Here is an 11,974-nt window from a genome sequence, read left to right as displayed (position 1 = left end):
AATCGTTAAGGAGGTAATGGCTCTGATAAAAAGACCCTCAGCTCGAGCAGCCAGCAAATCAAAAATCAATAATCCATAGAACGGCATTAAGAGGAGTGAAACAGCTCAGGTTTCAGTGATTGGTTTGGACTCGCTGGGGGGGTTCAATGCTTTCCTAATGGATTTTCCCGAGTCGGTGGGTTTCTCTCCATCCCAGGCCTGCAGAGCTTTAAAGACTCACCTGAAGTTACTTTTCTAGAATTAAAAGACAGAAGAAAAGTCTTTTTTAGTGTGTCCAGCATTATTCTGAGACACAGCCGACCTCTGGAAACGTCACCTTACACCCTGATTATTGTCAGAAATCCTTCACTGGTGCCAGTAAAAGACCCGAGTCTCAATGTTGACACCTGACTTTAAAATATGAACATATTTGTCAAGAAAAGCCTTTTTTTCTTACAACATTATGAAACCTGTTTGTGTTTATTGAAGGGACTCTGCAGAGACTTCATGCCTTATTTAAATAAAGTTTGCAGATTTGAAACAGACAGATTTAAAGGTCCGGTGTGGAGGATTAGTGTCGTCACTCCAAACATTTGATCCTACATTTCCCATAATGCAGCTGGACCGTGCCTTTCGTTAGCGCCTCCCTGCCTGTTAAACAGAGGTCGTCCAGTTAATTTAAGCCTGAATCTTTGGCTCAGTTTGTTGCTGTCGTTCGTCTCTCGCAGACTTTAAATGTCAGACTGTGAACGTGAAGGAGAATGTTGTTGTTTCCACTTTGAGCCCACGAACAGATCTGCTTTCACTGCGTTTAAGGAGCAAATAAAGTTAGAATATTTTCTCAGCATATGTTTTTCCAGATGTTGAACACAGTCGTCTAAATGTCTGTTTTCTCTCTTTTTCATCCTCTTTTCACCCTCCTCTGCATCTCCACACCAGCACGTAAGTGAGTTTCTGAAGCGTTTTAGCTCCACATATCTGCACAAAGAGGAGCCGTCGTACCAAACCCCCTTTAGATGTCACGCTTTTTAAGTAAATAGAGCTCCGACAAATATTTACTTGAGTGAAATTACCTCCGGCGGTGGTGTGAAATGAGTTTGCTGCCTGTGTCTTTGATCTTCTGCGCTTCACTCTGTTTTCTTTGACCTCTCTCGTGCCGGCTGACCCGCTCTCAACACGCCGCTCTCTGAAGGGGGTAAGTCGAGTTTCACGCACCTTTAAAATGTACACAGCAGCACACGAGGCACAAATGTGGTTAAACGGCAGTCGAGCAGAAGAGACGGAGGTTTTAGAGAGAATCAGAGGAAAACGTCTTCCAGCGTGGAGACAAATCCCATTTCTGTCCACGACGAAGGTCAGTTCACTTCATTTCAGCTTTGAATTCATGATGTGGTTTGAAACGCAGAGGCTTCGTCCTGATCCACATGAGTGCAGCAGGCGGAGCTTGAAAACAGTGTGCAGGTAGATCATTTAAGGACTTTCGAGGTGAAATTCAAGGATCCTCAGACGGTGAAGTGACGCACGTGGGACTGACAGACGCTGTTAAAGCTCATCTGTTCATCTTCTTTCGTGTAGAATCACCTGCTTCTGATAATATTTGGAGTATGTGATATCTGAAGCCTGGAAGCAAACCACCATCACTACGAGTCCACCCGAGCGAGCCCACGTGAAACGTTGGCGCGAACTTCATTTGACAGGAAGTCGTCTGTGGCGGGTTGTGGCTTAGCTTCAGCTGTCGGTTGTTTTCTAGTCAAACCTCGTCCGACGCTCGACGCTGTAAAGATGCTGAAAACGATCCTTTGACAGCGTGGCCTTCAGGACTTTGGTCCGGACTGAAATCCGTCAGCTGATGGATGAACGTCATGAAACGTGGTTCGGATTCTTCTTCCTGTTTGTGTTCTCGACCCCTGACCTGATCTCTGCGTGCTGGAGAAGATTTCTCACCTTTCCTGCAGAGAACCAGTCGTCTGCAGGTTCACGTCCTCTGATTCATTCCTGTGCTGGAAGCGGATGCGTCTGCGCTCTATTGCCCGCTGTAACGTCTTGGATCAGGACCGATGCCTCACCTTGATCCTCCATCGCTCCCCGGACCTCCTGCTGAAATGGCCTTTACTCTGATATGGAGCTCAAAGTGTATTTGAACACATAAAAGCAGCTCAACCTTTCAGGAAAATGTCAAATGCTGTTTACGACCACAGAGACGTCTTCATGCCACCTGCGCAGGGAAGTCCTGCTTTTCACATCAGGATCCCAGAAGTGATCATTAGGAGCTTCTGTCAGCGTTTAGTCTGAAGCGTTTAGCTGCTATTTGTCCAAACAACACAATGCATCAGTGACAGGAGCGAAGCACTGAGGAAGACTCCTCTGATCACGTCGGCGTCTGCACAGACACATTTCTGTACGTCTCTCATCATATGGACACATGAGACGTGACGCGTGTCTCAGTCTGCAGGTGAGGACGCTGACAGGACGCAGGAAGTGTGACAGCGTGGCGTTTGATAGCGTCTTTGTTCTGCACATCAAACGGCCTCCAGGGCCCATTTAGAGTCAACACGGTGACGAGGGTTTACTGCAGACCCCTTCTCTTCATCAGCGGCGTCTTCAAACCGGCTGCCGTGTCTTCACTGTCTCTGAAAGGCCGGACTGACAGGCTGCGAGCTGACAGCAGCTCAGGATGACGGGCGTCCGCTCCGCTGGGACTTAACGGGAGTTAATGTGTACAAACGACGGCGGCGAACGCTCACATCCGGATCTCCACGTCGACGGCGCTGACGATGAGTCTGCGGCGGTGAAATGAGAGAAGACGGCTGATGGACGCTGAGACGGATCCGTCCAGACAAGCAGGACGCCAAGAAAGAAGATCTCAGTGTTCCTGAAGCTGACGGCTGCTGCTCCTCTCTCCTCTTTCCAGAAAGTTCTGATTCAAACCGACACAAAATCAGAACTGTAACGAAGTACATTTACTCAAGTAGTGTACAGAAAGTACAAAATCGAGGTACTGCAGTCTTTTCTCTTCATGCAACTTAATACTTTTACTCCGTTACATTTGACCGACAGCTTCAGTTACTCTTCAGATTCCTTCCTGTCCAGTGAAAAGCTCGTATGAAGGATGAAGAGTTCCTCCTCCTCTTCTTCAGCGGGAATATTAATCCACAATCACTTTCCACTTGAAGGACTTTAAGTACATTCAACTGCTAACACAAACTTGATGCAGGACTTTTACTTGTAGAGTATTTTCTCAGTGTGGTATTAGTACTTCCTAGTAGTACAGGGTCTGAATACTTGAATGAATTGTTCTTTACAGTTTTTTGATTATTGTTGCCTGAAAAATGAAAAGTGTTAATAAGTTTCCACATCAGACTCCAGGTATCATATTATCACAGTTTGTCTGTAGGAGATCATCATCATCATCTTCATCATCATCGTCATCATCATCATCGTCGTCGTCGTGTTATTGTGAGTAAAGTGACCTCACCGTCCTCGTCCTGTGTGTCTGTTCACAGGGTTACACCGCCCTCCACCTCGCCTCCATCCACGGCCACCAGCACGTCGTCCACGCCCTGATCAACACTCACAGTGAGTCAGTCCACCTTAAATTCACAATCCAGCCAATCACAGCAAGAGCTCCTTAACAAGCAGACACGTAGAACACATAGAAAAGCACCTGCACAGCAAACGCTCCTCCTCAGGTGAAGGTGAGATAAGATAAAGAGAGTATAAAAAATAAAAGAGTGGAGGTGACGACATGAACGACCTTACAGACCCCCTGTCACATGACACGTCACGTCACCTGTTAATTGGATAATTAGCAACATAAACATCATTGCATCACCTGAGCTTTACTACACAAAGAAAGACAAAATGTTTGAACGTGTTCCTGCTCAGATACATTCACACAAACAGGCAGCAGAACTGACATCAGCTCACGAAATCATAGGAAACGTGTTCAGTCAGGAGTGAACGATGATGCTGATTGGCTGCTGAGAATCAGCTTACCAGGAAGTCAGTGAGCAGCAGCTCCTCACACAGAGGTGTCCAGTTGACTCATTTAAAGCTCACACAGATTTTACAAAACATATCTAGAAATATTAAATATGTATATAAATGTATGAAAAACTCGACATACTGAGCGTTACTGTGGGTAAACCAGCAGAAATCTGTTTCAGAAATGTAAATGTTCAGGAGCGTTTCAGTTGATAACAACATGAATATACATGAAGCGTTTTTACAGACGAGGTCTCACTTCAATGGATTCACTTCTGGTTTGTCACCAGGCGCCTGATTGGCTGAAAACTGAAAAGGGAAACAAAGAGTAAGAACGTACACACATTACAGATTATTTGTGTTCATTGATTCTGGATCAAATCTTTGGATAAATGTTGAATCTGTTTCCACAAACCTCTCGTGTCTTTTCCAGAAGCCAAAACATTTTTCCTCCTAAATGTGGAACTTATTTGTCCTCTCATGAACTAAAGTGGATGAGAAACACGTGTTTTTATAGTGCTGGCAGCATCTGGTTGTAGTTATGTGAGAGGATTTTATTCATATTCAGAATTGATATTCACACGTTCAGAATCAAACAGCGAGGGATTCTTCCTCTTTACGCCCCAGAGACTCTCTGAAAGGCAAAGAAGGCAGCCATGCAAATCGCCTCTGCCACACAAAAGAGCACGCAAACGGCCAGATTGACAAGTCCAGTCCAAACCCAAACCAGCCACACACACACACACACACACACACACACACACACACACACACACACACACACACACACCTCCACTCCTCCCCAGGAAGAGGAGAGGCGGGAGTTCACATTGCTGATAATGAGGCACACCCGAGCCTTAAGCCAGCGGGCCGATTCATGATGGACTCGTGATGATCCCCGCGGAGCTCCGGCGGCTCCCCGCACCTCAGTTTGATCCCCCGTAACCACAGACGGCCATATGCTGCGAGTCAGAGCGCACAATCCGCCGTCGACACATATGGTCTGCAGGGTCACCGTCTCCAGACACAAAAGATGTTTCCATATGGCCGCTGAGGAGGGCCGGCGGACACCAACACATAGAAATATCCTCAGTCAGTGTCCTCTGGGTCACTGTCTCTGAGCTCATCTGACCTGTCAATCAAAAGCTGCCTTTGTTCAGAGTCCATCAGCAGAAACAGATGAACACCAGTTTGACTGAAATCCCCCAGAGAGCACAAAAACATGGTTTAGGACAATCAGCAGAAATGGACATGTGTGTTTTTAAAGTGAACTCCTCATTTATGTTGAAGTGGTTCACTTCCTGTTATTCTCTGGCTCATATGCTCTGCTAGTTTTAGCTTGTTTGGAGCTGCTCATGGGGGTTAACCAGGTTTATCTGCGTAGTATGTAGTCATAGCCCTGATGTTATCAGTACGTAGTCATAGCCCTGATGTGATCAGTACGTAGTCATAGCCCTGATGTTGATCAGTACGTAGTCATAGCCCTGATGTTGATCAGTACGTAGTCATAGCCCTGATGTTAATCACTGCGTAGTCATAGCCCAGATGTTAATCAGTACGTAGTCATAGCCCTGATGTTGATCAGTACGTAGTCATAGCCCTGATGTTAATCACTGCGTAGTCATAGCCCAGATGTTGATCAGTACGTAGTCATAGCCCTGATGTTAATCACTGCGTAGTCATAGCCCAGATGTTAATCACTGCGTAGTCATAGCCCAGATGTTAATCAGTGCGTAGTCATAGCCCAGATGTTTATCAGTACGTAGTCATAGCCCTGATGTTAATCAGTGCGTAGTCATAGCCCAGATGTTTATCAGTATATAGTCATAGCCCTGATGTTAATCAGTGCGTAGTCATAGCCCAGATGTTTATCAGTATATAGTCATAGCCCTGATGTTTATCAGTACCAAATTCCTCACTTAAAGCTACAACTTTGAACTGCAGCTCCAAACTAAACTTCTTATAATTTATGAGACATAGAATTCAATCCTCTGAAAGTGTTGCCAGAAAGCATTGTGGGAAATGTAGGAAGTCACTTAGTGCAGCAGGTAATGATGACAGTGGGCTCAGCTAAAGAAGTTACCACCAACTCTTCCTCACATGGACTCTGGTGGACTGTGCTGGACTTGGCTGCTGGTTTCGGGGAGGATATGGTTTCACGCGGCCTCCTCGCCGCGGCGGAGCTTCGATTTCTCCGAGAAGCAGCGGTGGCACTCTAAACTGTGTTTAATGGCGGTGGGAGGAGTGTTGGTGGGAGTGTAATGACCAGAGTCGGTTTCACCGTGTAACCATTAGCTCTGCAGCGTCACGCTGAGGAGCGCCGGAGCTTCTTCCTCTGTGCTGCAACACGATGATGTGTTCAGGCTGCAGCTCGCCACGCGGGACGTCAACACGAGCCGTGCGAGTCCTCATTAAACTCACTGTGACTTTGAAATATGGCAGCAAGTTACTCGCCATCCCAGAGGAAACGCGGAGTCTTCACAGGAACAAAGAGCCGTGGAAGCTGCTGGAGATGCAGAGACCAGAAGATACACGAGCAGAACTACACACAAACGTATAGAAAACACAAGCTGACCAATCACAGAGCTTCCTCACACCTCAGAGGAAACGTAGGTAACCTCAGAGTTCGCGCTCGTGGCTGACGCAGACGTTTAAATCCACTGTGAGCCTTGAACCATCACTTCACGCTGATGGCGAAAAGGTTGTGAACCGCAGTGACCTGATGACGGCGGCGACACTCAGGACGTCAGTGTTTGTGTTTTGGACGCGTGTGTGCAGACGTGGAGACGTTGGACTGCAGCGTGTGTGTGTGTGTGTGTGTGTGTGTGTGTGTGTGTGTGTTTGCTGCAGCTCTGAAGGGGTTAACCCTGATTTTTGTATCGCGCAGGCAGAAATGGAAATGAAGGCAGACGACGCTGCTCGCTCGCCCGCTCGCTCGCTCTGCTTGGTCCAGATGAGACCGGCAGGCCGCCGTCTGCATACTGAAGCAGACGTTTGTCAGGAAGCAGCGGATGTGGTGTCATTCATCCTGAAGAGGCTGCTGACTGTCCTCGCTGAGAGAAGGAGCTGTTGACCTTTCTCTGTTCTCGCCTCCCTCCCTCCCTCCCTCCCCCCCGCCGCCCTCCCCCCTCCACCGCGTGTTATCTCAGATAATTACCCGCCGCCTCTCTCTCGGGCCTCTGCAGCCTCGCTCTGAGCCTCTTGTTTGCGGAGCGGAGAGGGAGGAGTGAGGAGAGGGATTTAGACTCGTCCACCAGGCCCGCAGCCAGGAAGCCGTTTGCTAATTAGCCACCCTGGTACCCGCGAAGACCCCCAGATGCTCGTGCGCAGGTCTGAGGATGTGTTGATGAGAATCAGGGGGGAAATGCTGCCTCAGTGGAGGCGCCACGTCCTGTTTCCTGCAGCCTTCAGTACAGAGAGGATATTACTTTTAATGACCCCCGCAGGTGAGCAGGAGCGGCTGTCACCTGTCCGACACCTTCACCGGGCTGACGGCAGCAGGGCGGCCATGTTACCGTGTCACAGCAGCTGATAGTTTAACCTCTGACCTCTGACCTCTGACAGACTGGAGGAATTCAGATCTGTAGCGGATGCTGAGGAGCAGGTGTGTGAAGCTCAAGTTACCTGAGATAGAAGCTGAGGATGGAGCCTGAGGTTCCTCCAGATCTGCACACACCGAAGACTGAGTCTGCAGGTGGCAGTAATGAGGAAGAAGAAGAAGAAGAAGAAGACAAATGTTTTATCAGACGTTAAAAACATTCGTCATCACACTGATGTCAACACAAAGTTTACCTTCCAGTTTCTCTGTAGGCGTTCACACAGGACACACCTGAGGTCACCTTCCACCTGCACCGACTGATAAACGCTGTCGACGTGTTTCTTCATCATGAATCAGACTTCATGACATTTCGTCCTCGATCAGATTTAACTCACAGTGCCAGAAACTCTCGCCGTGTCTCGGTCAGGTGACTGGCAAGACCACTCGCGTGACGCTGACCAATCACAGCGATAATAAAGACACACACACACCAACACGTCCGACGGCCGAGAGCCTGAAACAAACCTTCATCCAGTCAAAGTCGGCTCATCGTGTTCTTCTCTTCTGTCCTTCAGGTGCTAAAACCAGCCTGAGAGATTATCACGGGAGGACGGCTGCTCAGTACTGGAGCGGCGGCAGCGACGCCTTCCACAGACCCGACTGTCAGCCAGGTGAGGAGGACGTCTGTCCTTACCTGAGTTACCGTGACCTTCCTCCTGTTCGCTGGGCCCGATTGGCTGACAGCATTCAATCAACACATCAGTCTGTTGAGTTTTGTCCAAAGTGAGTCTGTAAGACTGCAGAGGACAACTGGACCTCTGAGACGAGTCTGTCTTCTGAAGTCCAGATGTTCTCAGAGTGGTTCAGAGTCAGTGAGGCGGTCCAGCTCTTCACCTCAGTCAGCTTCAGAAAAGGACGTAAACGTGTCCAAGAGCTGGACGTCACGGTCATGTCCATCAGCGTCCATCAGGACTGTCCTTGTGTTTCAGGTCCCAGGTTTTCTCGGGGAAGACAGACGCAGCGCTACGCTCTTCCGTCTTTGCTGCTGTCTCGCTCTCGCAGTCAGGGACAGCTCAACCTGGACTTTGGGACGGTGCCTCAGTCTGTCTCTCAGGACCCGCTGGACCTCCAAATCTGACTTTGACCTTCCTGCTGGACGTCGACCACCTTCCCAGAGTGCAGCTCCACCACACAGTCTGGTCCTGGTCCTGGTCCTGGTCCCGGTCCCGGTCCTGAAGAACGTCAGTGTCTTTAATAAAGATGTAACCAGAAGCTTTTCCTGAGCTCAGTCAGGTGGTTTTGATTGGCTGGGTCAGCTGACGATGGCTCAGGTGTGTGTTGGTGTTTGTAAGAACATCGAGGTTTCAGTTTGTAGTCGAAGGACAAAACAAACAGAAACCAGGAAGTGAACGTTCGGGAGATCTTTCCACTGACCTGCTGATACGAAGGTTCTCGTCACCTGGTGCTTCGTTAAATTCAGACACGTCTGCATGAAACGAAACCAAAGGATCATGTTTTTATGTGAAGCCCAGAAACAATAAATCAGGTCCGTCAGCTGTTGGCGAGGCGCTCCGTTCACCTGCTGCTGGAGGCTCCTGTCACGTTGTCGTGAGCTGATGAGTGAACGCTGCAGATGTTCGGTGGTTCGTTCAGCTTTAACTTCAATTCTCAGACTGATGTTGTCATGTTGAATCTGAGCTGTTTCATCTTTACATCATGTGGTTTGCAAATGAAACACATTTAACAGAAGGTTAATTCAGTGTTTTTAATTTTCCTGTGATTCAAACAAAAGTCGTCAGTGTTTTAGATTTTTTGTGGTTTGTTTTAAAGCTGTACGCTGTCAGCAGATGTGTTTTCAGAGCGTCCTTTGAACCGTGGAGGGAAAATTAAAAAGACATTAAAAAACTTGAGTCTTGCTCGTGTCCATTAAGAAGCAGCCGTAAATGTTTGACACGGTGAAACACGTTTCAGCCTCCCGCTCTCTTTCACACTCTCATAAACGCCTTCATTAACTTCCACTCCATTGGCCGGCTCGAGCACGGAGCTCATTATCTGCCTTAATAAGGCAGACCGCCGCCATTTGTGTAAATGATAAGCAGGAAACAAGTGGATTGGCGGGAGGACGCTAATAACAAACGCTCACTGCGGTTAATGTGGAAATTAGTGCTGCGGGTATCAGAGCGGCGGTGTGGCGGCGTGGCGGTGTGGTTGGAGCGGCGGTGTGGTCCATGTGTGGCAGCGCGGCGGTGTGGTTGGAGCGGCGGTGTGGCGGTGTGGCGGTGTGGTCCATGTGTGGCGGCGCGGCGGTGTGGTTGGAGCGGCGGTGTGGCGGTGTGGCGGTGTGGTCCATGTGTGGCAGCGCGGCGGTGTGGTTGGAGCGGCGGTGTGGCGGTGTGGCGGTGTGGTCCATGTGTGGCTGAAGGCCATCGAGCTCAATGCACAGCACACGAGGCAGAGAGGACACTCAGGTGCATCATCTGAAGAAGAGACGTGGAGCGTCCATGTCCAGAACGCTTCAGCTGCGAGACTGAGGAACCTGTCCTCCTGCATGTCCTCAGCTGTCCATCACACTGAAAGCACCCGCACACGACTGGACAAGGACCATGAGACGTTCTGAGCTTTAACACTGTCACAAACCACAGCTCCCATAATGCTCTGAGACATGTAAACAGGAAGTCAGTGGCTGCAGCTTGAGCCCTGTTACTTTTTACTGTATATTTGTATTAGCTGTTAGCTGTTAGCGGTTAGCACTGTGCTCACTGCTCTGTGTCCACGTTGGACAAAGGTCCTGATCTGGTCTCAAACAGGAAACGTCTGCAGGAGCCGTTAGTTCACGTTTCTGACAGCAGACATCTGCATGTAGCGTCTTTCAGGTCTTCAAGAAACTGTTTTAAAAATGCTGTTTGTGTTTGCAGATTTCAGCTGTTTCCTCTCCTCTCCTCACCTGCAGGACCTGAAACATGAACAGCTGATGACGCGTTGAGGGAAACACCACACAGGAAGTGAATCCTGCGTGTTTCAGCTGTTTTCCTCAGCCGTTGAGCCGTCACATAGCTCATACTGTTCATGTTGCTGTGATATGATTTACACTCCGTTTCCGATGTGACCACAGACGCCGTGTTTCCACTGTCAGCTGTGTGTGTGCAGGGCGGCCGGGCCGGCGAAAGCCTCCAACAAGCCGCGGCCTCTTCCTGTTTGTGTGGTTACCGACGAGCCGGCGTGTCCGTAACAGACGGAGTCCCCGGCTCGGTCGCGACCTCCTTGACGAGATTCATTAGCAGTCTCTCTGTGAATAGCCGCAGCGGCATCAATCTGCATTTACAAGCCCATTTCCGAACAAGAAACACCATTTTACAGCCCTCGGCGGCCATTAATTTCACCTCCTCAGCTAATCAAGAGCTATTTAGCAACAACACCCATCAAAATGGGGCCTTTTCAAAAGCCAAGTGGGCACTGGGACTCTTCATGATGAGACACAAAGAGGCCGGACGGGACGGAGGAGGGGGACATGAGTGATGTCTGTGGACCCTCCAGCGTCCCTCCTCCTCGATGGAACAACAATGCGATGACCTCTGAACTCCTGCGTGGCCCCGCTGAACTCTGACCTCCATGTTTTCCCACAGCTGTCACGTCTCACAAAGCCTGCGAAGAGGACGAGGACGTGTCGGCGCTGCGTCGACGCCGGGCCGCTTCAAGCCTGAGAATGAAAACAGGGCCGTTAGCTCATCGCGGGTCATTGTTCAGCTCAAAATGGCTGTCACCATGACTCCCGGTCAATGGGAAGCGGGGCCTAATGAGCTGAAAGCCACATCAAAGCTTTCCACAATGACGGCCGTCCCAGCAGCCTGTGATGTGTTACTGCACGCAGCCACAGAGGAATGTGGCCATTGTCCACACGTGGTGTCCATGGAGGGACGCCGTCTGAGGCTCTGAGAAACTCACGCTGTCGTCTCCACACTGATCCTGAAGCAGCTCTGACGCTCCCTCATGCTGTTATCCAGCTCTGAACTGTGCCGTAACGATCGGTTGAAGTCGACCAGGTGCTGCTGCGCTCTGAGCTGAGTGTGTCGCTCTGATTGGTGCACAGTTTAAACCTGAATCAGTGGATTTTTGCTCACTTGGGGGAAGCTGTAAACACACCTGATGCATCATCTGCTTGTTGATGCTAAAATGAGAACAAACAGTTGTTTACTTCCCCATCCAGCAGCTGCAGAACAACATGGTGACGGTGGAGTCGTGTTAGTGTCCCCTGATGAAGGTCAGTGTCACAGAGCAGAGCGTGCAGCCGCGGCGTGCGGGGCCACGACCCCGAGGCCGATGCATCAAAACCATCCTCTGCTAGCGTTAAAGCGTTCTCTCTGTTTTCGGTCTCCTCCCCTCCTGAAGGAAGCTCTGTAGCTGCTGAATGCTAAACGCTGCTCTGCGTTCAGCAGCTGGTCTCTGACTGCGGGTTTCTCAGCAGGAAGTGAACTG

At 49.5% G+C, this 11,974-nt stretch overlaps 1 protein-coding gene across 1 annotated transcript in view; it reads left to right on the top strand.

The window, feature by feature from the left end:
• Window positions 1–9,373, top strand: part of LOC143322671 (uncharacterized) — a 38,850-nt gene extending 29,477 nt beyond the window's left edge. The window contains exons 8-10 of the mRNA XM_076734008.1: window positions 3,483–3,555; window positions 8,077–8,172; window positions 8,491–9,373. Coding sequence (XP_076590123.1) covers window positions 3,483–3,555; window positions 8,077–8,172; window positions 8,491–8,639 — 318 coding nt within the window. The 3' untranslated portion in view covers window positions 8,640–9,373. The remainder of the gene's footprint in view (window positions 1–3,482; window positions 3,556–8,076; window positions 8,173–8,490) is intronic.
• Window positions 9,374–11,974: the final 2,601 nt, after the last annotated feature.

This window comes from Chaetodon auriga, chromosome 6, assembly GCF_051107435.1.
Source record: "Chaetodon auriga isolate fChaAug3 chromosome 6, fChaAug3.hap1, whole genome shotgun sequence".
In the NCBI taxonomy this organism is placed as follows: domain Eukaryota; kingdom Metazoa; phylum Chordata; class Actinopteri; order Chaetodontiformes; family Chaetodontidae; genus Chaetodon; species Chaetodon auriga.
Note: the sequence above shows the minus strand (reverse complement) of the source record. Positions and strands in the feature narration are given on the sequence as shown.